General features: G+C 61.0%; 1 protein-coding gene across 1 annotated transcript in view; it reads left to right on the top strand.

The window, feature by feature from the left end:
- HSPG2 (heparan sulfate proteoglycan 2) overlaps positions 1-26,560 on the top strand; it is a 99,810-nt gene that overhangs the window by 53,055 nt on the left and 20,195 nt on the right. The window contains exons 37-70 of the mRNA XM_015412569.1: positions 2,483-2,575; positions 2,924-3,004; positions 3,436-3,666; positions 3,766-3,879; positions 4,295-4,422; positions 4,511-4,597; positions 4,844-4,902; positions 5,158-5,331; positions 6,202-6,312; positions 6,953-7,053; positions 8,838-9,018; positions 10,028-10,087; positions 10,452-10,574; positions 11,002-11,154; positions 11,628-11,770; positions 13,854-13,989; positions 14,131-14,282; positions 14,508-14,646; positions 15,391-15,533; positions 15,640-15,778; positions 16,188-16,339; positions 16,883-17,021; positions 17,120-17,271; positions 19,006-19,144; positions 19,309-19,460; positions 19,771-19,909; positions 21,957-22,108; positions 22,443-22,581; positions 23,131-23,282; positions 23,517-23,655; positions 23,769-23,914; positions 24,134-24,272; positions 24,362-24,502; positions 25,364-25,498. Of these exons, the coding sequence (XP_015268055.1) occupies positions 2,483-2,575; positions 2,924-3,004; positions 3,436-3,666; positions 3,766-3,879; positions 4,295-4,422; positions 4,511-4,597; positions 4,844-4,902; positions 5,158-5,331; positions 6,202-6,312; positions 6,953-7,053; positions 8,838-9,018; positions 10,028-10,087; positions 10,452-10,574; positions 11,002-11,154; positions 11,628-11,770; positions 13,854-13,989; positions 14,131-14,282; positions 14,508-14,646; positions 15,391-15,533; positions 15,640-15,778; positions 16,188-16,339; positions 16,883-17,021; positions 17,120-17,271; positions 19,006-19,144; positions 19,309-19,460; positions 19,771-19,909; positions 21,957-22,108; positions 22,443-22,581; positions 23,131-23,282; positions 23,517-23,655; positions 23,769-23,914; positions 24,134-24,272; positions 24,362-24,502; positions 25,364-25,498 (4,564 nt within the window). The remainder of the gene's footprint in view (positions 1-2,482; positions 2,576-2,923; positions 3,005-3,435; positions 3,667-3,765; positions 3,880-4,294; positions 4,423-4,510; positions 4,598-4,843; positions 4,903-5,157; positions 5,332-6,201; positions 6,313-6,952; positions 7,054-8,837; positions 9,019-10,027; positions 10,088-10,451; positions 10,575-11,001; positions 11,155-11,627; positions 11,771-13,853; positions 13,990-14,130; positions 14,283-14,507; positions 14,647-15,390; positions 15,534-15,639; positions 15,779-16,187; positions 16,340-16,882; positions 17,022-17,119; positions 17,272-19,005; positions 19,145-19,308; positions 19,461-19,770; positions 19,910-21,956; positions 22,109-22,442; positions 22,582-23,130; positions 23,283-23,516; positions 23,656-23,768; positions 23,915-24,133; positions 24,273-24,361; positions 24,503-25,363; positions 25,499-26,560) is intronic.

Consider the following 26,560-nt stretch of genomic DNA (forward strand, 5'->3'; position numbering starts at 1 on the left):
TCTCCCTCTCTCTCCCTCTCTCTCCCTCTCTCTCCCTCTCTCCCTCTCTCCCTCTCTCCCTCTCCCTCTCTCTCTCTTGCCTCCTTCTCTCTGACCCCCCAGGCCCAGGACGCCCAGCAGAGACGCGATGCGGAGATCTGGGAGATGCTGTCCCGCTTTGCTGCAGGGCGGGCGTCCTCCTCCGGGGCAGCCATGCCCCCTAAGGGAGGAGGCACCTCCAGGAGCCCTCCTGCAGGGCTGCGGGCCCCCTCTGCTGCCCAGGCAGCCCTCCCCCGTCCTCTCTCGGGGTCCTCCTCGGGGAGGCCTCCTCGGCTCCCACCTTCTTTAGCGGCTGCTCCCAGCTCACGCCCTCAGGTAGGGCTCGACACCCCCCCCCCCGGCATGCCTGACATGGCTCTTTGGGGGGTCTCCTGGCTTTCCAAAATGCTTGCCCCCCTCTAAGTGTACCTTGCTTGGCATCCCTTTGGTTAATGTGTGCACCCCCCCGCGCCCCCCTGCTGGGATTGGGCTGAGAGGTCCACGGCAATGCTCCCTCTAAGCTGTGGAGTCTCGTGAGCAAGAATTCTGCTCTGTGAGCGGCTGGCATTAAAGTTGTGAGCCAGCGATTTGGCTGCTGCATCAATCAGTTTGCTCCGGAGCCCCCTCCTTCCTGAGCTAAGACGAAAATGTGTGAGACGGAGGCTAAAGAACTGTGAGCTAGCACACACCAACTCAGCTTAGAGGGGACACTGGTCCATGGGGGAGCCCCACCTTTCTTGGGGTCCCCCGTGCCCCCCCGGGGGGGGGGGGGGACAGGCTCTTCCTTCTTGCCCATTCTCTTTTCTCCTGCCTGCTGGTGGGCCCTTGAGCTCCCGGTGCCCGCTGGCTCCCTGCCTCCCTCCCTGCCTCCCTCTCACTGCGTCCTCTCACATCTTCTGCTGACCTCAAGTCTCAGGGAGAAGAAACTCCCAGGGGCCAGGCTAAAGACTTCAGCAACCTGCTGTCCGCCTCCCGATACCAGTCCAGGGTGGCCGAGGCCGCAAAGGTACTTGCGAGAGGGGCATGTGCTTGGCCTGGCCTGGGCAGCCAGCATGCCACGTGTGTGAATGAGGGTGGGGGTGGGTGGGGGCATGCTTCATCAAGCCCCGACTGGTGGGAGTCTGCAGCACAGCTGGCAAACCTGCTGCTAGGAAGAGAGGAGGAGGGGCATCCCAATGGCTTGCAAATGAAATGTGTTGGGGGAACATAAAACTTTTGGTTGTTTCTTGGGCTGTCGATGTGTTTCCCTCTTCCTCTGGGCTTGGAAGGGGTGCCCAGGGTCGGCTTGCCTTGGCATCGTTGGTTGTGCTGGCACAGGCCAAGCTAATGATTGCAGAACAGCAGTTGGGAAACCAATCTCCTTCGGCATCTCTGTTGGGAGAGGAAGCATTTCACAGATCGGGTTTCTCTTCCCTCCAAACGTCGTTCTTTACCAGATGTTTCATGGGGGGGGGGGGAAATCTATCAGTTTTCTCCAGAAGGCTTATATTTCCAGTTGACAAGAAAAAGAAAAGAGGGTGCCTCGTTCCGTGGTCATGAATTATTCCGCAAGCGTAAATCAGTAATGCCTGCAGCCAGCGGCCTAGCCATGCGACTGGGCAGCGTGCCGCTCCGTGGCCCTGGAAGGGGCCTGATCCCGGCATGTTTTCCTGGCGTCCTTGTACTGACCTTTGGGGAAGAGGGGGTGTCTGAAGAACTGCTCAGAATGGAGCGGGGCCCTGGCATCGCCACCCCTTGGGCGTGGAGTTTGCGGGCGTCCCGCAGCCTCTGCCCGCGTGCATGCCTCCTCCCCCGTGGTGCCCCTGCCCGCCTTCCCCCTTGTGCCAGCTGGGGCCTTCTCTCCTCACTCTCCTCCTTCTGTCTCAGTATTCGCTGCTCTACAAAGGTTTCTCCCTCCTTCCTGAAATCCCTCTCTACTGGGGACTGCCGAAGGCCTTCCTAGGGGACAAGGTAATTTCCCCACTCGGGGAGGGCGGAGGGACACAGTAACTCAGGAAGCCCGTCCCTGGAGGGGGGGCACAGAAGGCTCGAGGGACGTGGGAAGACGGTGATTTGTGACAGGAGCCGCACGATTCCCCCACCCTTTTACCAAGGAGCCCCAAATCCTGCAAGTGAGGTTGATTCTGCAAAGACACTTTGGGGGTTAGCAAAGGGTGGGGGTGGGCAAACCTCGTGCAGGGAGAGCCACGAAGCTCTTGGAGACCCTGCCAAAGGGTCCCTCTTCCTTTGTGGAGTGCCTTTGAAAGAGTCCTGCCCTTTTTCTTTGGCCCTAAGAAACATCCCCTCCTGTCGCGTGTAAACCCTGTTCGTTGATCGTTTCGTACATGGGGTGTGGCCACAAAGAAGCCAGCTGTTTGCATCCAGCTCTGAGGCTGTTCTGCCCGATACCTGAGCCCACAGCAGCCTGATTTCAGCCCAGCGAAGGTGGGAGTCCCAGATGATGTATCGCTTGTTCTTCCTGCAGGTTGGCTCCTATGGGGGACGCCTTCGCTTCACCCTTTCCTACGACGCCGGAGGGAGAGGCTCCCCGCTGCCAGACCCGAACGTGCAGATCACTGTAAGGAAGACGGGCTGGGGTGGGCTGGCCCATGGGAGGCGGAGACCCCTCTCTTCAGTCCCTGCATGCCTCCGGGCTCCAGAGGTTGGGGTTGCCAGGGAAGGACATGGCACAGTGGGCAGAGCGAGCTGCCGTTTGATTCGGCTCAGAGCCTCCTGGCCCAGTCACTCTCTCCACTTCATGCCCCCCTCTGCGCACTGGTTAAGGGGTGGGGTGGGGAGTAAAAGCTGACACTGCGCATTCAGTACCCAGTGAGCCAAGGCCTCAGGTGTGGGCCGCAGGGCACGCAGCAGGCTGGACCACGTGCGCTGGTGACCAACGGGGCTCTCTCTGGCGGTGTCTTTCCAGGGCAACGACATCACGCTGGTCGCCTACCTTCCTGAGCTGTGGCCCCGCGAACGCAAGAGCTTTGAGGTTGTCTTCCGGGAGGTAGGGGGCTGTCGTGTCACCTGTGGGGCCTCCCCCCCACATTGCAACTGTCCTCTCGCCACACGGCAGGACCGTGCGCTGGAGAGTCTCGCTCACTTGCCGTGGGGATGATGGATGTACCTGCGGCCGTCCTGCTCAGCAGACAGCTGCTCCTGGCGGTTGGAGGGGGGGCAGGCCTGGGACCAGGATTCCCTCCCGCCCCTGCTTGCCTGGGGGGGTCCCTGGCTACGCCTCTCCTGGAGCAGTTCCTGCCTTCAGGGCTGCCCGGTGGTCCCTGCCGCCCCCATCTTTGAGGGGCTCAGAAGCCAACTGTGCCGGAGGCATCGCCCCCCTCCGTCCCCAAAGCCACTTTTGCTCGAGCGCCCTCCTGCCGCCCCCAGGAGGAGACACCTCCCTCCTCGGTGCCACTCTGTCCCCCGCTGTCTCCCCAGCAACACTGGAAGCGGCCGGATGGGCAGCCCGCCACCCGCGAACACCTGATGATGGCCCTGGCCGATCTGGACGAGATCCTCATCCGGGCCACCTACTCCACGGACATGGCGTCGGCCAGCATCACGGGCGTCAGCATGGAGACCGCCGTGCCCACCTACACCAACCTGCCCCGGGCCCTGGAGGTGGAGGAGTGCCGCTGCCCGCCGGGATACCAGGGCCTCTCCTGCCAGGTGCGACAACCGGCGGGCCCAGACTGGCTCTGAAAGCTCTTGGGCACTGCGGGCCAATCCCTCCCCTCATTCATCTCTCCATCTCTCTCTCTGTTCCAGGACTGTGCAGCCGGTTACACTCGCACCGGGGGTGGGCTCTACCTGGGCCACTGTGCATTGTGTGAATGCAACGGGCACTCAGACACGTGCCACCCAGAGACAGGCGCCTGCTCAGTAAGCAAGCTTTCTTGGATCTTGGCCGTCCCAGAGCCTGGGGCAGAAGGACCCTTGGCTCTTGGCCTGATGGCTACTGGCAGCCGCCGATTCCCACATCCCATCCATCCCGTCCAGTTTGGGGTCGTGGTTAAGTGCACGGGCTCTGATCTGGGAGAACCGGGTTTGGTTCCCCACTTCTCCTCCACTTGCACCTGGCTGGATGACCTTGGGCAAGCCATGGTTCTCTCAAGGACAGTTCTGGAAAGAGCTCTCTCAGCCCCGCCTACCTCACAGGGTGTCTGTTGTGGGGAGGGGGAGGGAAAGGAGTCCGTAAGCTGCTCTGAGACTCCAAGTGAAGGGCGGGGTATAAATCCAATCTCCTCCTCCTCCTCCTCCTCCTCTTCTTCTTCCTCCTCCTCCCTTCTCTCCCCAGAGTTGCCTCCATAATACCGACGGAGAGTTCTGCGAGCAGTGTGCCCCCGGCTTCTACGGAGACGCCACTGCCGGCACCCCTGAGGACTGCCAGCAGTGTGCCTGCCCACTGCTTGATCCGGAGAACCAGTGCGTATCAGCTGCGGGGAGGGCTTGGCCCGGGGGGAGGGGGGCAGGCAGAGGCAGCGCTGATGGCCGTCACCTTTTCCTCCGGCAGGTTTTCGCGGACGTGTGAGAGCCTGGGGGGCGGAGGCTACCGCTGCACGGCCTGTGAGCCTGGCTACAGCGGCCAGTACTGTGAGCAGTGAGTGCCGTTCTCGGTCGTCCTTCCCCAAGGCTCCCCGGGGGACTGCGGGACCCCAGAGCTCTGCATGGGGATGTCCGCTGCCCCCCTGGATGCAGCCACAAGGTCCCCCTTGGGCGTGCCAAGCAAGGAGCGGGAGCTGCCTTGGGAGCGCTTTCCAGGCACGCCCGTCTGCTAGATGGCTTCTTGCCAGTCCTGCTGGCCAGGGAAGTGTCGGCCTCACCTGCGCATCTCGCCCCTCCTCAGGTGTGCCCCAGGCTACGTAGGGAACCCCAACGTCCGTGGCCAGAAGTGTGTTCATCCAGGTGAGTGAGTGTCCCCCCCCGGTGGCAATGCCCCCTGTCTGGGGGTGCCGCAGAGGAGCGCCATGGCTACTTTTGTCCCCCATCTTGGAGGGGGGGGGACTTGCTGCTTTCTCCTGTGGGGGCGGCTGGGAATAAACAGCAGAGGGCCCCGCTGGTGGGGGGAGCATCCCCTCCCGGACACCCGCAACTGCCAGCACCCTCCTCCTCCTCCTCTTTGTGTTGGGTGTTCGAACCCCTCCCCCCGTCTCTCTCCAGGTGCTCCAGACCAGCCTCCGCTCGTTGTCCGAGTGCACCCCCCCCGGACGGCAGTGGCACAAGGCAGCGAGGTCACCCTGCACTGCCAGGTCAGCGGGCACCCCCCTCACTATTTCTACTGGTCCCGGGAAGACGGGCGCCCCGTGTCAGGCACAGCCCAGCGCAGGCGGCAAGGTGAGTGATGCCGGTGGGTGGGCGGGTGGTGGGGGGAGGCTTGCTCCTCCCGGCTGTGCCTCCATCGCGCTCTGGGCTGAGTGCCACGGCCGATGCCACAGTGAGAAGTGCAGCCAGGAGATGCTTCCATCCTGGAGGGGGGGGAGGAGGAGGAGGGTTTCAGGTCTCCCTGCCGAGCGGGAAGTGGAGAGGGTGCCAACGGGGAGAGAGCAGGGGAGAGTCCTGCCCGAGCCAGACAGACCCGTCACCTCTCCAGGAAGTGTGTCGGATGTATCGTCTGGCCCCGTGTGCCAGGCGGGATGGCCAGAGGGCCTCTTTGACAGGGTGTTGGTCTCGGGAGGGCATTTCTTCGGTCATTTGCCACAAGCCCCTGGATGTTGTGTGAGCGAGTGTTGGACTGGATGGGCCATTGGCCTGATCCAACATTGGCTTCTCTCTTATGTTCTTGTGTTGTATTTCTCCCGCATGGCCCTGCGGCTGCTATTTCCTCAATTGCAATTCCTGGTCAAGAGGTCCGCCTTTGGGGAAAGAGGGGTGCTCCGTGCCCCCTTGCAGCTGGCAGTGTCATTCCCCAGAGCCTGGCCTTAAACCTCACCCTCAAGGAAGACCCCCCCCTCCCCCCAGGTCCTTTGTTTTGCATGGGGGAGCGGGTCCCCCATTTCAAATCCCAGGGCCCAGTGCTCCGCCTTGGCGGACAGCAGCATCGTGGGCTGGCTGGGAGGAGGAGAAGTCCTTCCCCTGTGCCCCGCGGGAGGGTCCCATCCCGGGACTGCCTCTTTGGTTTGGAATCCACAAAGCCTCCAGTCCTGGAGGGGCCCTTTCCTCGGCCCCCGGAGCCTCTGAGACCGGCGTGTTCCTGACTCCATGCAGGGGAGGAGCTCCATTTCCCCAGCATCCAGCCCTCCGAAGCCGGGGTCTACATCTGCACCTGCCGCAACCCGCAGTACAGCAACACGAGCCGGGCCGAAGTCATTGTCACAGGTGAGAGGGCCAGGTGGGGGGAGGAAAGGGGGATCATGCAGGAAGAGGCCCGCGTCACACCCCACGGCCGGTCTCTTCCGAAGCCAAAGGGATGTCGCTCAGGCCCCAGAGTGCGGGGGAGGGGGGCTGGTGTACACGGGTGGAATATGAACGGAATATACACCATGAGATGGCAACAAATATGCATAGGCTCTTCTTTAAATTTACTTGTAAATAATGTAACGGTGCTCAATGGAACTTAATATCACATACCATCCTTGTTATTTGTATCAATACAAGTACTACAAAAGACAAATAGCAAGGATGGTATATGATATTAAGTTCCATTGAGCACCGTTACATTATTTACAAGTAAATTTAAAGAAGAGCCTATGCATATTTGTTGCCATCTCATGGTGTATATTCCGTTCATGTTAGGCTATATGTCCGTGAGCCTGCAGCTGGGTGGTACACAAGTGGGAGCCACCCGTGCTGTCTGGAGGCACCGCGGGGCAAGGGGGGGGCGTGGGGCTCTTTGCCAGCCTCAGGACGAGTGTGGGGGTGTCCTTCCCGGCCCACTGAGTGGGATGGGAAGGGGGCCCCCCGGAAAATGGTGGTGGGGAGGCGGGAAGGGCTCATCCCTCCCTGCTTCCCGCCACAGAAGCGCCCAGCAAGCCCATCACGGTGACAGTCGAGGAGAAGAAGGTGCAGACCGTCCAGCCGGGGAGTGACGTCACCTTTGTCTGCACGGCCAAGAGCAAGGTGAGGCCTCCCCGGAGGCGCACATGGGCGGGCGTGTGTGTGTGTCTGGAGTCAGTTTGGTGTAGTGGTTAAGAGCCAGTTTGGTGTAGTGGTTAAGTGTGCGGACTCTAATCTGGGAGAACCGGGTTTGATTCCCCACTCCTCCGCTTGCACCTGCTGATGTGACCTTGGGTCAGTCACAAGCTCTGGCACAGCTGTTCTCGAAAAAGAGCAGTTTCTGCCAGAGCTCTCTCAGCCCCACCCACCTCACAGGGTGTCTGTTGTGGGGAGGGGAAGGGAAAGGAGTTTGTAAGCCGCTCTGAGACTCCGAGTGAAGGGCAAGGGGGTATAAATCCAATCTCTTCTTCTTCACACTCCGCTTTGCTGTGGGCCCTGCCAGCAGGGGAGGTCTGGCTGAGCCATGGGGGTGGGGAGGCCCTCTCTGTGTCAAGGAGCTGCTTCCAGGCCCCACAGAGAACTGCTGCCTGGGACAGGATGGAGGAGGCCGGCAGCAGCAGAGCCGCAGACGCCCCGGGGGGGGCACCCTCGGCCATCCTGGCTGGCCCAACGCCCACTCCTCTGCCAGCTCCCACCCCCCTGGGCAGCCTGGATCTGTGCCTTCAGCTGGAACCCCCTGGCCAAAGGTCCAGGTGGGGTGGGGGGTGGGTTGTGCTCACACCGCGTGAGGAACAGAGCGGCATGGCTTGGCGCTTGTGTGGAGCGGAGGGCTCCGAGTGTCCCACAGGGCAGCAACTTGGCACCCTTTGCCCGTGGCCCAGAGAGGTGGCCCCAGATTACCACCCCCAGATTACCACCCCCAGGCTGCAGAAGCCCATGTGCCACGGGGCCTCCGAGGGCTGAGTCTGTTCTGCCAGCAGGGCGAGCGCCACCTGGCCGGCCAGTCATAAGAACGTAAGAGAACGTAAGAGAAGCCAAAGCTGGATCAGGCCAATGGCCCATCCAGTCCAACACTCTGTCTGTCACACAGTGGCCAAAAATACCAGGGGCCATCAGGAGGTCCAGCAGTGGGGCCAGGGCACCAGAAGCCCCTCCACTGTTGCCCCCCCACCCCCCAAGCAGCAAGAAGACAGAGCATCCCTTGCCCAAGACCGAGAGTCCCTATCTATACCTTGTGGCTCATAGCCACTGTTGGACCTCTGCTCCATATGCTTCTCCAATGCCCTCTTGAAGCCGTCCATGCTTGTAGCCGCCGCCACCTCCTGTGGCAGTGAATTCCACGTGTGAATCACTCTCTGGGTGAAGGAGGACTTCCTTTTATCCGTTCTAACCCGACTGCTCAGCAATTTCATGGAGTGCCCACAAGGAGTTCTTGTCTTGTGCAGTGTGGTGGGCTTTTGGGGCTTGGAACCATGCTGCCGGTGCTCCTAAGAGACGCCAATGTTGGATCAGGCAAAGGCCCATCCAGTCCAACACTCTGTGTCACACAGTGGCCAGAAATACCAGTGCCATCAGGAGGTCCAGCAGTGGGGCCAGGACATTAGAAGCCATCCCACTGTTGACCCCCCCCCCCAAGCACCAAGAAGACAGAGCATCACTTGCCCCAGAGCCCCTAGCTATACCTTGTGGCTAATAGCCACTGATGGACCTCTGCTCCATATGCTTATCTAATTCCCTTTTGAAGCCGTCCATGCTTGTAGCACCCACCACTTCCTGTGGCAGTGAATTCCATGTGTTAATCACTCTTTGGGTGAAGAAGTACTTCCTTTTATCCGTTCTAACCCGACCGCTCTGCAGTTTCATGGAGTGCCCACGAGTTCTTGCTCACCCTCTCGCCGTTTCCGCAGTCCCCTGCCTACACGCTGGTGTGGACACGGCAGAACCACGGCAAGCTGCCCAGCCGGGCCATGGACTTCAATGGTATCCTCACCATCCGCAACGTGCAGCCCCAGGACGCCGGCATCTACGTCTGCACCGGGTCCAACATGTTTGACATGGACGAGGGGATCGCCACCCTCTACGTGCCAGGTGGGTCTGTGGGGCACCGCATGCTTGTGCCTGAACACCCCTCGACTGCACACCACTCCCGTCCCCCTGCGCCGTCCACCTCAGGCTTCTACACGGGCACACAGAAAAGGAGAGGAGGAGGGGCCCTTGGCTCAGTGGCAGAGCCTCTGCTTGGCATGCAGGAGGTCCCAGGTTCAATCCCCAGCATCACCAGTTGAAAGGACCAGGCAGGAGGGGATGGGAAAGACCTCTGCCTGAGACCCTGGAGAGTCATGGAGAGGGGCCATAGCTCAGTGGAAGAGCCTCTGCTCGGCACGCAGGAGGTCCCGGGTTCAATCCCCAGCATCTCCAGTTCAAAGGACCAGGTAGGAGGTGGTGGGAAAGATCTCTGCCTGAGACCTTGGAGAGCGGCTACCACTCTGAGTAGACAAGACTGACCTTGATGGGCCAAAAAGGTCTGAGTCAGCCTAAGGCAGCTTCGGGGGTTCAGGTGAGAGAGAAGGGGTGCCCACTCCACACACTGCCCTTGTCTGATGTCAAGCAGGGGCTGGGGCCCCCTCCCGAAGGAGGCATTTCTGGGGCTGCCTGCATCCTGCTCCCTCCACCATGTGGGCAAAAGGGTGGCTTTGATGCTGCACTTGGGCAACTGCCTCTCTGACCAGCACCAAACACCTGGGGCCTTGCGTGATCGCTGGGTTCTTGTCGATCCACCGTGCAGGAGGCCTCTTTGCCTTGCTGCGGATTCTCTGATGCGACTCTTCACTCTGCCGCCAGGGCCGGTCTGCCTCTCCTTGAGCTTGTGATAAAGGGGCACAAAACAAAGTATTGCGTGTGTGTTTGTGGGGGGGAATCCTTCAAGATTTTCTCAGCCTCCCTTCTGGTCCCCGTCTGTCACTTCTCCCTCCCACCTCCTGCCTGCCCGCCTCCAGCACTTCAGAAAGGCGAGAGGTGCCCGTGGGACTGTGAGGCGCACCCGGCATGCGTGCTTTTCCCACCTGGGTCTGTGTCCGACGTTGTCCCTCGTTTGCAGCTCCGTCTAAGACTCAGATGTTCTATGGACCGGTAGAAGTGCTGGAAGGCCACAGACCCTGTAAGTCGGCTTGGGCGGCCACTGCATGCCCCGAGCCCGGCCCTGCAGGCGCTGACTTGCCTCCCGCGCTGCCCTGCGAGGGGCTCTCTGGCATGAAGGCCCCCTCCCCTGACACACGAGCATGTGCCAAGGCCGCTGGGGGAAAGGGAGGCGTTTCCTCCGACTGCCTTCTGCCCCACTTGTCAGACGGAACCGGGGCTTCTCTTGTGCATGTTTCACTGTCCCCGAGGGCTGGTTTGCAACCGCATGGCATGGCCTCTTTCCTGGACCCGGGAGTTGAAGGTCAGGAGCCATCTTTGGCTCCCCGCACACCCCAGCCTGGATTTCCCCCCCCTGAAGCCCACCTCCTCCCTTCCTGCTGCAGCTGGATCCGCCGTCCCCCCCATGGCCACCGTCCAGCCCTCGCAGCTGAGCGTCCAGCCAGGCCAGCCTGCCGAGTTCCGCTGCATCGCTACAGGAAACCCCCAGCCTACGGTGGAATGGATAGGTAAGCAGTGCTCTGACAGAAGCCCTCTCTCTTCGGCCAGAGTGGTCTGGAGCCAAGAGGGGCAGGTGGGCTTAGTCAGGGGCGGAGCCTGCCCCATACCCACATGAGGCTCTTCTGCTCCCTCTGGTGGCCGCTGTTGCCGGCAGCCAGGAGTTCTTTTGGCGCTTGCAAACTCCGAGATGGGTCTGTGCAAAGAGCACCGCATGAGTGCCGTGACCTATTTAGCACGTTAAACCAGCTGCGTTCCCAGAGGGCTCTCCAGGCAGTCTGCAGAGCTGTTGCCCGTAGGAGGTCCCTTGCTTGGCAAGAGGAGAGGCCCACGCCCGGCACAGCTGCCTCCCGGGGCCTGCCTGTTCCTGCCAGAGCCTGGGAATGGGTCGCCGGCGGGGCCCGGGTGTCCCCGCTCAAGCTTTGATCTCTGCTGCAGGTGGACAAGGGGGTGTCATCCCCCCCAAGGCTCTGATCCAGCGAGGGATCCTGCGCTTCCCGGCCGTGGAGCCTTCTGACGAGTCGCAGTACTTGTGCCGCGTGCGGAACAGCGCCGGACAGCACATGGCCCGGGCCTTCTTGCAAGTGCAGAGTACGTGGGGCGGGGGTGGGGAGGGCTGGGCAGCAGCTGCCCTGGAGCTGCCTCTCCCCCCTCCTCCGAAGACCGACTGCCCGGCCCGTTCCACTTCTTTGCTGCTCGGCTCTGTGCAGAAAGGCAGAAACAGAGCTGCCGCCACTGCCGACTGGCGTTCCAGCTGGCTCTCCACCTGCCCCCAAGAGGGGATGACTCTGCAGGCTGGGCTTCACCCCCCACGGACAACCAGACTGCCTGCCTGTCATCCAGAGCTACTTTTCCTGGCAAAAAGAGACAGCACCCACCTGCCTCCCCAGGAGGGGCTCAGAGAGGAAGCAGGTGGAGCTGCTGCTGCTGCCGCTACCCCAAGAGCCTGGCAGTCCCTTCCTCTCCCCCACGCCGCATGGGCTCTGCCTTTAGGCCCCCATCTAGGATCCCGAAGGGGGGGGGTTGGAGGAGGCCTCACCAGGCGCTGCTCTGCTCTGTGGCAGGTGCTGGCGTGCCTCAGGTGCAGGTGAGCCCGGAGCGCACGGAGGTGCAGGAGGGCAGCACAGTGCGGCTGTATTGCCGGGCGGCCGGATCCCCCGCTGCCACCATCACCTGGGAGAAGCAAGGGGGCACTCTGCCGCCACAGGTACGGTTGGGGAGGGGGAGGGAGACCCCGGGTACCTGCCAGGTGGAGGAGGGGCGCCCCTTTGTATGCTTTGGGGGGGGCAGTGCTAATGGGGAGTCATTCCGTCTCTTTGTTTCTGCACTTCATTTATACCTCAACTTTCTCCACGATGGGCTTACTTTGTTCTTCTCTCCTCCATTTTACCTTCACCAACGACCCTGTGAGGTAGGTTAGTTTGAGACAGTGCGACTGTCCCAAGCTCAGCCCGTGAGCTTCTGTGAGCCAGTGGGGATTTGAACCTGGGTGTTTCGGATCCTGGTTTGACACTCTAAGGGGCCGTGGTGGCGCAGAGGTTAAGACGCTGAGCTGCAGACCGGAGGGTCTGTAGTTCGGCAGTTTGAGACCCGAGTGCCACGTGACGGAGTGAGCTCCCATCTCTGGCCCCAGCTCCTGCCAAACTAGCCGTTTGAAAGCAAGAAACTGCAAGTAGATAAACAGGTACCGCCTTGGTGGGAAGGTAACAGCGTTCCGTGCACCTCGGCATTTAGTCACGCCGGCCACATGACGACGGAAACGTCTCTGGACAGCGCTGGCTCTTCGGCTTGGAAACGGAGATGAGCACCCCCGCCCCCTAGAGTCGGATTCAACTGGCTTTCGAGCAAGGGAAACCTTTACCTTTACTTTTTACTTGACACTCCAACCCTGTACCACTCTGTTCCAAGAAGAGTGTCCCAAAGGGAGTCTCTGCTGGTTTAGTGGTGAGGCGAAGGCACTCTGTACATGCTCGTAGGCACTGCCCTCTTTATTATCTTTCCTTCTGCTAGCATGAAAAACAGGCATGGGGTTTGATTTGCCCGGGACATGATAGAGGGAAGTTAAGTCGGCTAAGAATGAAGCCTTCCCTTTGGAGGTGTCGTGGCTTCTGGGATGTCCCTTCTGGCCTGGCTCAGCGTGGTTCGTTCTCACACGCTCCCCTCCCTTCCTGGGGCTCCAGAGCCTCTCCGGTCACAGGGCTGCAGCCAGAGTTACGGGTGGGGATTCCTGCCTTTTTGCCCCAGCTCGTCCAGGTGTGGGTGACGGTGGCCTGGCTGGGACCCCTGGGACGGCATCAAGCCCAGGTGGCGCTCGGGAGGCCGGGAGCAGACTTCCCCGGGTGGCTCGAGCAAGTCAGCCAAGCCGTTCCCAGCAGGGAGAGAGGCCCAGGGTCAGTCTGCCCTGTGGGGAGAGGACCTTCCTGAGCTTGGCGAGGGTGGCCAGCGAGGCCCAGAGCAGGGGGATCCTGGGACATCCTTCGCGCCCAAATGTCCCTGCCTTTGCATCCCGAGTTCTGGCTCCTGAAGTTGCGTCTTAAGGAAATCCATGATCCTGGGCCAGGTTCAGGCAAGGGCCTGTGGTGACCTGACAGAGCAGTTCCTTTAATGCTCCCCTTCCTTCCTTCTCTCTCTCTCTCTCTCCGGCCGCCCTCTCTGCCTCTCTCTCGCCTTGGCTAGGCTGCTGCCATCTTTGGCTTCTTCCACTTCCAAGGGGGCAGCCTGGAAGTTCTCCGGCAGCGGATCCAGGAGCTCCAGCAGGTAGCCTCCTCGCCCCTCCCCAGCACGATCTGGTCCCTGCTGCTGCTGTTGCTGTGGTGCGTCTGCCAGCTGCCCTCTGCCTTCCCTGCTGGTCTCTCTCTGTCTCGCTTCCTGTCTGATTCTCCAGTGAGAAGTCGGGGGCAGAGCGTTTTCTCATCCGGCCGGGGTGACCCCAAGTGTCCGAGGTCCATGGGGGTGTGTGTGCTCAGCTGACCTCCCTCTGTCTCCTCCCCCCCCCCCCCCCCCCCGCGGGGGCAGCTGGATCTTCCCTGTACAGCGAGCCAGGGACAACGTCTCCTTAACCCTGACCCGCCTCCTCTCCTCCACCAAAGAAACCCCGTTCCGCACATCCTTGTCTTTGCTGTGGTTTAACAGTCATGGTTTTAGTCTCGTCCGTGGATCGTTTGTTGGGGTCTCCTTTTTGCACAGCCCCGCCCTGTGTGCCCCCCTCTGCTGCCGCCACCCTGTGTGTGGGGCCTGGGTGCTCCGCCGTGGTGCCGGGAGTGCCCCGTGACTCTCCTTCCTGCTTGCAGTCCCGCGAAGAGAGGACGGACATCGGCACCCTGGTGATCCCCTCCATCAGCACCGCAGACGGTGGGGTGTACCTGTGTGTGGGGAGGAGTGCGGCGGGAGTTGGCCAAGCACGGATTGAGGTGGAGGTCACCCGAGGTGAGGGGTCTCCTGCTCCCTTCAGCTGCACACCCACGCCCACGCCTGGGGGGGGGGGGTCTGACGGCACCCAGCCAAAGCTCTCCGGGGCATCCTGAACACACGGCAGGTTTCGGACTTTCTCCCCGTTGGTCCTGGCAGCCGCAGGCGCTCCCCCGGCCGTGAGGATTGAGTCATCTTCATCGTCGGTTGTCGAAGGTCAGACACTGGATCTGAACTGCATCGTGGCTGGCCAAGCAGCTGGGGCGGTGACGTGGTACCGGCGAGGAGGGTCCCTGCCAGCCGGCCACCAGGTACCCCCCTCCACGCAGCCACAAGGAAGTGGGCGGCCGGGCAGGGAGAGCTCTGGGCACCGGGCTCCTGTGCAGGGCATGCTGATGGGCACTCTTGCGGGGGCAGAAGCTGGTGGCAGGTCCCGCTCCCTCTGTCCCGGGAGGAAGGCCGTTTGCTCCCAGTGAACCGGGGCCCTCGGCGGCCGAGAGCCACCCCCAAGAGCCTCTTTCAAACCTCCTCCCCAGGTCTATGGGCCACATCTGCGGATCCTGCACATTTCCGCAGCCGACTCTGGCGAATACGTCTGCCGAATTAGCAACGGCGCTGGCCCCAAGGAAGCCTCCATCACGGTGACTGTCCAGCAGAGCTCCGGATCCTCACCGGGTAGGGCTCCCGTGGCAGGGGCTCCCGGCTCTGGGGGGGCCCTTCTCTCCCTCTCCTGCGGTGGTGGGCAGGGGGTCAGGGGCCCCAACGCATCCCGTCCAAGCTGGCGAGGAGTGTCTGGGGGAGGGAGACAGCCAGGTCCCCATCGTAAGCCCCGGCCCCTTTGGGCCCCTGGGGGGCTGGGAAGCCCTGAGAGCCTCTGCTTGGTGCCACTGCCCCTTTCTGCTGCCCCCTGGGGTGACCTCAAAACAAACTGGATGTCTCCTGCCAAACCAAGCCCCACATCCAGCCCCCTGAACGCGCCTTGCGATTTAGAGGCTTGGCCCAGTCGCCACAGCTTTCGATCTCCGTTTCATTGGCTGTCTCTGCCTGTTTTGTGATGATTTAAAGTTTTGCAGTCCTCTTTGGGAGCCAGTCTTTGCTGGAAAAGCAAGGTCTGAATAAGCAGTGGTGGATTTCCGGATGATGGTTCTCTTCCACGGGATGGATCCTGCAAATCCATCTTGCCGGTGGGGGTGCTTTTCTGTCATGGAAGGAGCCTTTCCCTGGTGCGTCTTGCATCCGAGGAGAGCTCCTTCTGCTGGAGGAAAGGACTTCTGCTTGGGGGCAGATCCGTGGTCCCCAGCCCAACAGCTGCGAGAGGAGAGGCCGTTTTAGAGAGAAGAGGCGTGGGCCCTCCCGGTCCCGGCAAGAGGGGGTCCTGTCCTGCCCGCTTCCCTCACGCCGTGTCCCCTGTCTCGCCAGAAGTCTCTCCAGTCCGCATCGAATCTCCGTCGTCCTCCGTCCCCGAGGGACAGGCCCTGGACCTGAACTGCCTTGTCGCTGGACAGTCACAGCCCCGAGTCACGTGGTACAAGCGCGGGGGAGCGCTCCCTGCCAGTCACCAGGTATGCCCGTTTTGGTTGGAGCGTCCCACCGTGCCTTCCTGCCTCCTTGCCCGGGGCTGCCTCTCGCCCCTCAGCTCACCCCCCCCTCTCCCTCCCCCCCGCCCAGATTTCTGGCTCCCGCCTGCGGATTCTTCAGCCCTCAGCAGCAGACTCTGGCGAGTACGTATGTCGGGTGAGCAGCAGCGGCAGCAGTGGCAGCACCCAGGAGGCCTCTGTCGTGGTCACCGTCTACAGCGCCTCCCAAAGTGAGCCCCAAGCCCTCTCTCCTCTGTGGCTGGCGTTTGGGGCCTGGGCCCCTGTCGATGGGCTCAATCCCCTCGGCCAGCCTGCTGCTTAGGGCCCGGATGCTGAGGCACAATTGACAGAGGGATGGTGCTCTTCAGGGACCTGGGAGGCCAGGGGCCGGCGAGGGGCGAGCGGGGGAGAGGCATGTCACGTAAGCTGGCCACGAGTCCTTCAAGGCGGCCAGTGGAGGACTCTGGGCCTCTTTGCCTCCTCCCTGCCCTGGAAAGAGAGGGGCTGCAGTGGCCGCTCCGCCTGGTGGAGTTCCTGGTGCCCAGCGTTGGGCCTTGGGCCGCCCACCCTGGAGAGACGTGAGAGGCAGGGTGCCACAGAGCCTGGGGCCTGCTCTGACCCCGCCCTCTGCCTCCCCAGCCTCCGGCGTCACCCCGCCTGTAAGGATCGAGTCTTCGTCCCCCACTCTTGTGGAAGGGCAGACCTTGGATCTCCACTGTGTCGTTGCTGGCCAGCCGGGCGCCACCGTCACCTGGTACAAGAGAGGCGGGACCCTGCCAGCCAGTCACCAGGTACATCGGCTGCTGTGTGATCTAGGGATGTTCTCCCCCCCCCCCTTCCCTTGCCCGCTTCTTGGTCTCTGGGGTGGCGACTCCGAGCTTTCCCCCCAGGCGCCAGCAGTGCTTGGAGAGTGACCTCCTTTTCATTCCAGGGGGCCATCTTGCTCGGCTGGGGCAGAGTAGGGGGGGGGGGTCCCCAGCAGTGTTCCCTCTAAGCTGAGTGAGTGTGAGCCAGCTCACAATTTCTTAGCCTCCGGCTCACACATTTTTGCCTTAGCTCAGGAAGGAGGGCTCCGGAGCAAACGAATGTATGCAGCAGCCAAATGGCTCGCTCACCACTTTTTAGGCCAGTGGCTCATGGAGTAGAATTCTTGCTCACGAGGCTGCACAGCATTGGTCCCCAGCGGTACCCGGGGTATTTCTCTGCTGCCTCCCTAAGGCAGAGGAAAAGTCAGGAGGCTCCTGGGGGAGTGGACTGGGACACACACACACGCACACACCCTTAACGCCAGGGCTGCTTTGACTGACGGAGTGCATTCGGGCCCCCCTCCCCAGGTCTCCGGCTCCCACCTGCGCATCCCCCAGGCCTCCCCCGCTGACTCTGGGGAGTACGTCTGCCACGTCAACCTGGATTCCGTCATCCGAGAAGCCTCCATCATTGTCGGCAGGACGGGCTCCTCCTCCTCCTCCTCCAGTAAGTGGGCGCCAGAGCCCCGCAGAAGCCTGTGCCGGGCCCGGGGTCCCCTCGGCTGGCTCTGTCCTCACACTGCTCTCTCGCCCCGCTTCCTGCAGCCCTAGACATCACACCCTCCATGAAGATCGAGGCTTCCTCACCTCAGGTCGCAGAAGGGCAAACCCTGGAGCTGGACTGCACTGCCGCCCACCGGGAGCAGGCCACGGTGATGTGGTACAAGCGTGGCGGGTCCCTGCCGGCCAACCACCAGGTGCGGGAGCCCCAGCCGGGGCGTGCCCAGAATGCAGAAACGGGTCCATCGCTGGGGGGGGGGGGGCTCCAGGGCTCTGCCTGAATGCTCCATGCAGCAGTCAGCATATCCCGTGCTCTATTCAAGCGGCACGATTAGCAACCAGATCTGGGCTTCTGTCCTGGAGAAACAGAAGGGAGGTCAAGATTGAAGGGCCAGGCTGAGGATAACAGCGATCACAATACCGAGCTGTCACATCAGAAGCACGCTGCTGGGTCAGACCAGTGAGGGTCCATCTAGTTATAAGAACATAAGAACCTAAAAGAAGCCAATGCTGGATCAGGCCAATGGCCCATCCCGTTCAACACTCTGTGTCACACAGTGGCCAAAAATACCAGGTGCCATCAGGAGGTCCAGCAGTGGGGCCAGGACACTAGGAGCCCTCCCACTATTGTCCCCCCCAAGCACCAAGAAGACAGAGCATCCCTTGCCCCAGACATAAGAACTTAAGAGAAGCCAGTGTTGGATCAGGCCAATGGCCCCTCCAGTCCAACACTCTGTCACATAATGGCCAAAAATACCAGGTGCCATCAGGAGGTCCAGCAATGGGGCCAGGACACTAGAAGCCCTCCCACTGTTGCCCTCCACCGAGCACCAAGAATACAGAGCATCCCTTGCCCCAGACTGAGAGCTCCTATCTATGCCTTAAGGACATAAGAACCGAAGAGAAACCAATGCTGGAGCAGGCCAATGGCCCATCCAGTCCCACACTCTGTCACACAGTGGCCAAAAATACCAGGTGCCCTCAGGAAGTCCAGCAGTGGGGCCAGGACACTAGAAGCCCTCCCACTGTTGCCCCCCCAAGCACCAAGAATACAGAGCATCCCTTGCCCCAGCCTGAGAGTTCCTATCTATTCCTTGTGGCTAATAGCCACGGATGGACCTCTGCTCCAGATGTTTATCCAATTCCCTCTTGAAGCCGCCCATGCTTGTAGCTGCCACCATCTCCTGTGGCAGCGAATTCCATGAGTTAATCCAGCATCCTGTCTCACATGATGGCCAACCGGAGAGGCCAAGGCTGTCCCCTGATGTTGCCTCCTGGCACTGGGATCCAGAGAGGTTCCCTTTGGTCCACATCACTAGTAGCCATTGATGGACCCGTCCTCCATGAACTTGTCGAACCCCATTTAAAGGCCAGCTGTGCTCTGGGCCATCACTACATCCTCTGGCCGTGAATTATTCCACAGTTTAATTACTCGTTGAGTAAAGAGGTATTGCTTTTTATCTGTCCTGAATATGTCACCCATCAAATTCACCCCAAGTTCTAGTATTATGGGAGAAAGAGCTCGCTCCATCCACTTTCTCCACCACTCCCGCATAATTTTATAAAGCTTTAGCATCTTTTTTACAACAGAAAACCTGAAAAGACCCAGGCTCCCCAGCCTCTCCTCTTCGGAAAGCTGCTCCAACCCCTTCGTCACCTTGGCTGCCCTCTTCTCAAGCGAGCCCTGCAGTGCAGGCCGCTGCTCTTCTCCCCATCTTGCAGGTGGCAAGTTGAGGGCTTGGAACTCCCCCCCCCCAGAGCGTGTGGGGGGGATTCGAAAGGGGAGTAGCTGAATGGAAGCTCAGTCATTCGTAGCCCGTGTGTCCCGCGCCAGCTTTAGTGTGGTTTTTTGGGTGCAGCAGGCAGCCTGATCTCCCGTTCTGGCCTCTTTGTTTTCTCCCTGCATCTTTCCACGGCTTCCTCCCTTCCAGGCCTTTGGATCTCGCCTGCGGCTGGTGCAGGTCTCCCCAGGGGATTCTGGCGAATATGTTTGCCGCATCAGCTACGGTGCCACCACCCAGGAGACCTCTGTCTTTGTCAGCATCAGGGAGGGCAGCTCTGGCTCCTTCCGTAAGTCTGAGTTCCCCCTGGCAGGCCTGCCCTTTGCCCTGCGGGGAGCGCCCTTGCCTTCGTCCTTGCTGGCTGGCCACACAAGGGTGCCATCCTGGTCCAATCCGGGGGGGGGGCTTCTGAGGTTCTCACGTCTGCCCTACCTGGATGTGTCTCTCTTGCAGCCCCCGGGGTGACGCCTCCAGTGCGAATTGAGTCGTCCTCCACCTCCCCTGCGGAGGGACACACGCTGGACCTGACGTGCCTGGTGGCAAGCCCCTCGCAGGCCAGCGTGACGTGGTACAGGCGAGGAGGGCCCCTCCCCCCCAACCACCAGGTACAGAGACAGGGGGGGCATGGGGTCTGGGCCAGAACTCTCCCCTGCTCCGGGGGTGGGGAGGGACTGGTGGACTTTCTGGGGTGGGGATCGGCCGTGAGACTCAGCATCGGCATCAGTGAGGGGGGGCCCTTCTTGCCTTTTATTTATTTATTTGAATGTATATTCCACCCTCCCCACAAGCGGGCTCAGAGCGGATCACAAATTAAATTCTCAAACACATTGAACCGAACCTTGATAAGCAATCAGTACATCCAAGTGGCTTGTGGCTCCCCGGTGCCGCTGATTCCGTCGTGTCCCCCCCCCCCAGGTCTCCGGCTCCCTCCTGCGCATCCCCCAGGCCTCGACCGCGGACTCCGGGGAGTACGTCTGCCGCGTCAGCAATGGCACGGCTGTGCACGAGGCCTCCCTCATTGTCACCATCCAGGGCGGCCTGGGCTCTGCTTACTGTAAGTTGTGGCTCTCGCCTCCAAAGCGCCGCCCCAGCCGCAGGGCTCCGGCTGGGATAGAGAGGCTCGCTGGCCCTGGGTCGCGGAAGGACGAGTGGAAGCCGGTGGGATGGTTCCCTGCCGGGCCCCAGCCCACCCTAGCCGCTCTCTCTCTCTCTCTCTCTGGGTTTCCTTCTTGCTGCTGCTGCTTAAACGTGGCCGTGGCACTTCCACAGGGGGTGGGGGTCTGCATGCTCCCTCACCACAGCTCCTGTTCCCTCCCACCTCCCACCAGAGCGTTCCCCATGCAGACTGTCTGCCCTGGATTCAGTGCTGCTGGGAGGCAGGTTTTTCCCTTGCTCCCTCCCAGCAGTGTGTCGCGTCTGTGCACCTCCTGGGGTTTCTCAAACCTTCCCCGAGTCTTTCTCAAACCTGCTTTGCTGTGAAGTTTCGGGAGAGATCAGAGTGAAGGCTGGGCGGCTGCTGTGGGGGGGGGGGGGGGGGGCAGCCATTTCCCCAGACCCTGTCCCAACGGCGGTCTTTTCCCTCCCCTACCATCGGGGAGGGGCTTTTTAAAAAACCAGCAGCTGAATATCACTGTATCGATACAACATTATAACAAGATGTGTAACAGGTTCTCTAAATTCCCAGCCTCCATTTTTAAAAAAGCAAGTCTCTACCCCCTTCCTCTGTCGAAGCATAAGGGGAAAGGTTGTAGCTCCACAACACGAGGTGACAGAAACATACTTTTTAAATGAAAACTGAGAATTCAGGGAGGGACCCTTACTCCTGGGAGCAGAGCCTCTGCTTGGCATACAGGAGGCCCCAGGTTCAATCCCCGGCAGTGTCTCCAGTTAAAAGGACCAGGCAGGAGGTGATGGGAAAGGCCTTTCTGTGCCTGAGACCCTGGAGAGCGGCTGCTGGTCTCCGTGGAACGAAGGTCTGATTCTGTGTGAGGCCGCTTCGCGTGTGCGTTCAATTCAGAAAAGCTGTTACACATATTAGTTGCTGTAGTTTTTTCCGGGCTGTGTGGCCGTGGTCTTGGCATTGTAGGACCTGACGTTTCACCAGCAGCTGTGACTGGCATCCTCAGAGGAATAACACAGAAAGAGGGAGTACTCTCTGCGTCAGCGTTAGTAAAGGTAAAGGTTCCCTTACTTGAAAGCCAGTCGAATCTGACTCTAGGGTTGCGGTGCTCATCTCGGCTTCAAAGCCGAAGAGCCAGCGCTGTCCGAAGACGTTTCCGTGGTCATGTGGCCGGCATGACTGAACACCAAGGCGCACGGAACGCTGTTCCCTTCCCACTGAAGTGGTACCTATTTATCTACTTGCAATGTCTTGCTTTCAGACTGCTAGGTTGGCAGGAGCTGGAACTAGAGATGGGAGCTCACTCCGTCATGCGGCACACTCGGGTCTCGAACAGCTGAACTACCTACCTTCCACAGCCTGTTCTTATAATGTTTTATCGATATGACATTCAGTTGCCAGTTTAAAAAGAAACTGAATAGGTCTTGGTGCCCCAGGAGAGTGGGGGTGGCCTCTGCTGAGGAACCGGGGCGCAGAAACTGTGGGGATGCCTGCCCCGTGGAAGCCCCATTGCCACGAGTGGGGAAACTGCATACGTCTGACCCCACCTGGGAACCACCCAGAACAGGCTTCTTCTTGTTGTTGTTGTTGTTTTTAAATACTGGTAGTTGACATCTCTTTTTAGCACTATTATGTCAGTCACCAGTTTCTAAAAAACCTGAGCAGGCTCTCTGGGGGGGGGGGGGGGGGGGGGGGCAGGTTGGGGGGGTGGGGACGTGAGGGGGGAGCAGCACCTGTGCAGGCAGGAAAGATCTGAACTGCCTTGTTTGCGGGGTGTCCACCCCAGGATTACTGTGACCTTTCCCAAAACATCCTAGGAAAGCAGGTTTAGGCAGAATTGCGAAGAGCTTGGGGGGAAGCCAGGAAGCACGCGAAAGCTCCATTGGCACATTCACAGTGGCACCAAAGCTGGACCAGAACGCCGGCATGTGGAAGATGCCACGGTCCCCATTCCACCCTTTTTCCCCTCCGGCTTTTCCAGCTGTGGGTGTCACCCCCCCAATACGGATCGAGACCTCGTCCTCCTCTGTAGTTGAGGGACAGACGGTGGATCTGAATTGCTTGGTTGCGGGTCAGTCTCAGGCCCAGGTCATGTGGTACAAGCGAGGCGGTGCCCTGCCCGTCAACAGCCAGGTAAGGAAGACCAGGGGAGGGGAGGGGAGGGGAGAGGCAGGTGGAGGACTGAAGGCTGTCAGTGTGGTCTTCAAGAGCCCCCCCCCCTCGGGGGGAAGAGTGGTGGAGTCCTTTCAGGCCAAGGAAAGTGGGGGGTGGGGGGACTGCAAACCATACGGGACTGGAGAGTTCCAGGGCCGGAAAGATGGCCAGCTCTGAGGAGAGCCGAGTGAGCTAGGCCAGGGGGAAGGACATGGAGGAGGGAGGCAGGTCTTTCCAAGGGCTGCACTGGAGCCCCGTTGGCTAAGAGGAACCTAGCGATCTGTCCATCTCCCCGCTTTCTCTCTGCCGGCAGATCCTTGGAACACGCCTGAGGATCCTGCAGGCCTCCACGAGTGACTCCGGAGAGTACATTTGCTATGTGAACGATGGCGGCCACCCCCTGGAGGCCTCGGTCATCGTCTCTGTCCCCAGCAGTGCCGCCTCCACTTACCGTACGTGTGCCTCCAGGGCTCCCGGCAGGTCTCGGTGCTGCGATATTGGCCTGAGTGGGTGGAAGGCCATTTCTGTGGCACCCCCTCTGCTCCGGGGGCTTCCGTGGGGCGGAGAGTGTTTGGCGGCTCCCGGTGGGAAAGGGCGGGGGGCGAGAGATGGAGGACAGGAGCAGGAGGGCTGGGGGAGGCGAAGTCCTGCGGCAGTCCTGGGTCTCTGCCCGGTGTGGTGACCCTGTGTCCCTTACACCCCCGGGAGCATCACCCTCTCCTCCCTGGGCCGTGACTCCTGCCCTGGATTCCCCTGTGCACGCTCCCTGCCGTAGAATCCCTTCACAGGTCCCTGCCTGGAGCTCCGATAGGGGAGGGAGGTGCCGGGGCTTCCCTTCTCCCCCGCAGGGGTGCAGGGAGCCCAGTACAGAGAGGGAGCTTCCCAGCAGCAGGAAGGAGGGGGCCTGCGGATGCTGCCTGGGGTGGGGGAGGTGGGCGGGGCAGCAGGGAGGTGTCCTGGCCGCCTGTCAACACCTCTTCTGTCTGGGTGGCCTCCGGCAGCTTCTGTCGTCGTCCCACCGGTGAGGATTGAGTCGTCATCCTCGTCTCTCATGGAAGGACAGACCTTGGAGCTGAACTGCCTCGTTGCCGGTCAGGCACAGCCCAAAGTCACGTGGTTCAAGAGGGGGGGTGCCCTCCCAGCCAACCACCAGGTATGGAGATGTACCCAGACTGCCCCTTTTCTGGGCATGGCCCCTTTGCCATCCTGGAGAGCCCCAGAGTTTGTGGGTGCTTTGGTCCCTCTGGCTACAGGATTTCGGGGTGGGGCGAGGTGGGGCTGCAGCATTCCCTGTGACCCCGGAGGGTGCAGAGTCCGGGCAGGGGAAAACGAGGCCTCCTCCCCCACCGGCCCCCAGGCAAGACTCTCGCCCTTCCCCCCCGGGCAGGTGGTGGGCACACGCCTGCGCATCCCACAGGTCTCCTCGGCCAACTCGGGAGAGTACGTCTGTCGCGTCAGCGGCGCTGCGGTCACCCAGGAGGCTGTGCTGGTGGTCACCATCCAAGACAGCGATAGCTCGTCTCATCGTGAGTCCTGGCGCCCTGACCCGCTCCCCTCTCCTTGGTGCGGGGGGCTGTGGTGCCACGCCTTGCTGGGGGCACGACGGCCGACCCTCTTGCTCTCCCCTTTGCCGCTTCAGCCGCTGCCCCCCCTCTGAGAATCGAGCCTTCGTCGCCCTCCGCCGTTCAAGGACAGACCTTGGATCTGACTTGCGTTGCCCCAGGCCAGCCCCACGCCACGTTCACCTGGCATCGCCGAGGGGGCGCTCTGCCTGCCACTCACCAGGTGCAGAGACGGTCGCTGGTGCTGCTGGGGACTGACTGGGGGTGAGGCGGTCCTTAGGGCCAGTTGGCCAGGCGCCTCGTGGGGGGCACCCTTGCCGTTCCTGAGGCCTGGCCCGCTAGGAAGGCCTGTCCCCCTCCCCGAACACATGGGCGGAGGAGGAGTCTGGATGGTGTGACGGCCTCCTCCAGCCCCGGCCTCTCCCCTCTCCTCTGCACGCAGATCTCCAACTCCCACCTGAGGCTGGTCCACCTCAGCCCGGCTGACTCTGGCGAATACGTGTGCCGCGAGCATGGCGTCGCCACCCCCCGAGAGGCTTCCTTTGTGGTCTCTGTGCTGTCTGGCGCCAGCGCCTCTTCCCGTACGTCTGGAGGTTCCCGTGGGGATAGCGGTGCGGTGGGGGTGGGGGTGGGCAGCGCCCGTGGCCTCACCGTGGCGGTGTCTCGGCAGGTCTCCAGAGCCCCATCATTTCCATCGAGCCCCACAGCACTGCGGTGCGCAAAGGGGAGGACATCGCCTTCAAGTGCCGGATCCATGATGGGGCCCAGCCCGTCACGATCTCCTGGAAGCTGCCCAACAACCAGCTGCAAGGTAGGCGGTTTCTCCCAGCCCACCCTCGGACAGACAGACCGCACTGGAGGCCAGAGGGCAAAGAGCAAGCCAATAAGCACGGAGTCGGCTTGGCGCGCAAATGTTCTAAAATGAACAGCCTGGCAGGGGGTCAAGCCAGCGGGGAGGGCCTCGCTCTGTGCCCCGGGGAGGGAGAGTCTTTCCTCTTCATTCCAGGACTGTGGAGGCTGGTGACATTGACCCTCGGAGGCAGGGATCTTGCCCAGGGGCCCGGGCGGAGGACTGACGCAGGTGCATCCCTCCAGGTGGCCTTGATTGGCCCAGCCACCACTCCCGGGTGTCAGACTCCTGGACAACGTTACTCTCAACAACACTCTCTGGCAGTGGTTTGTTTATTGAGGAATAATCATGCTCCAGGCCAGACCAGTCCTGTGTCAGAACTGAGGTTCTGGTGGGAGAATCCAAAGATATAGACAGTTCAAACAGGGGGCCCCCTTCAGTTACATCCAGTCACACTTCACCAGCTTCCTGCCTAGCTTTCGCGCTCTCTACCCCCCCCCCACACACACACACACCTGTGAATATATGGTTTCTTTATCTACCGTAGGGAAGCAGGCACAGTTTGGCTCCAAGGTCATCCCTGGACAAGGGGGTATCTTAGGAAGAATTACATCTACAACAGAGCAGTTCACACACTCAGCCACTCAAAAACACCCCCCCCAGGAATTTCCCTCCCCTTACAAACCCCAAATCATGGCAAACGAGAGATCGAACTTGACCCCGGGGTCCGATCCCTGTGCCCAAGACTGCTCTGAGGCCTGCGGGGTATGAGGCCAACTGCCCTCTGATCGGCCTCATGCCTCCTCTTGCCCCACAATGCAGATAACGTGAAGATCAGCCCCAATGGCTCAGTGGTCACCGTCACGAATGCACGCCCCGCCAACCAGGGGACGTACCGCTGCGTGGCCTCCAACCGCTTTGGAATAGCCAACAGTGTGGTCAACCTGATGGTGCAAGGTGAGCGTAGAGGGTGTGTGTGTGGCTGGGCAGCAGGAGCAGCCCCCGCGAGGCTGAAGGTGCCCGTCTAGAGCCCAGCGGATGAACCCCATGGGCACGGGCTGAGGAGGCCCCAGGTGTTCCTGGGGCACTTGCCGGAAGTCTCTCTACTCTCTGCTGTAGCTGCTTGGGGTTCTGTGCTCCCTCTGTGGCCACCGTTTGGCCACACGTGTTCATAGCTGCCCTTGCAACGTAGCTCGGGGGGGGGGAGAGCTCCCCGGAAGAAGAAAAGGTGGCTGAGAGAGCGTCTTCCTTCTGGGCGGGGGATCTCCTCTCCTCCTCCCCCACCCCTGTGGCCATTCCTGGTCCCAGAGGAAGGCCGACATTCTGCCCTCTGACCTCCTGGAATTCTGTAGCTTTGGTGTGACTCTTCTGTCCTGCAAGTCTTTCCTGGCTGGGCCCTCTACATCTCTGTGGAGCTGAGTGGCTCTTGTGTTGGAAGAGGCGTTATACTGGCCCGGTTTTCCCTTTTTGTACCAGTTAGCCTGCAAAAGGCACTTGGCACCAAGGCTCCCTCTAAGCTGTGGAGTCCTGTGAGCAAAAATTCTCCTTTGTGAGCTCTTGGCATTAAAGTTGCGAGCGAGCCCTTTGGCTGCTGCGTAAATGAGTTTGCTCTGGAGCCCCATCCTTCCTAAGCCAAGAGCCATAAATTCTGGGGTGGGAGGCATTTTACCAGACAGCCCCTTCTCCTGCCTCCCTCCTAAGAATGCACACGGGTGGGCTGGACACAGGTGCTTCCTTTGTTCCCCCTGTCCTCCGTCCTCCTCCCCTCCTCCCTGTGTCATATGTTGGGCAGGGGCCTGTCTTTCTTGTTGTTCAGGGGTCATTTCGTAGAAAAAGAGGTGCAGGCGCTCATCAGCACAACTCATTAGCATAACTTATTTGCATATGCCACACCCCCTGACCTCACCAGAAGTGTGTCAGAAGGCAACACCCACCGCTCAGGCGCCACTGGACTGTTTTGGATTCCTAGCTATTGGGGGGGGGGGGGAACGGGCAGATCTGTCCTACCGCAGGTGGGCG

The sequence above is a fragment of the Gekko japonicus genome, unplaced genomic scaffold (genome assembly GCF_001447785.1).
Source record: "Gekko japonicus isolate JY-2015 unplaced genomic scaffold, Gekko_japonicus_V1.1 scaffold131, whole genome shotgun sequence".
Classification (NCBI taxonomy): domain Eukaryota; kingdom Metazoa; phylum Chordata; class Lepidosauria; order Squamata; family Gekkonidae; genus Gekko; species Gekko japonicus.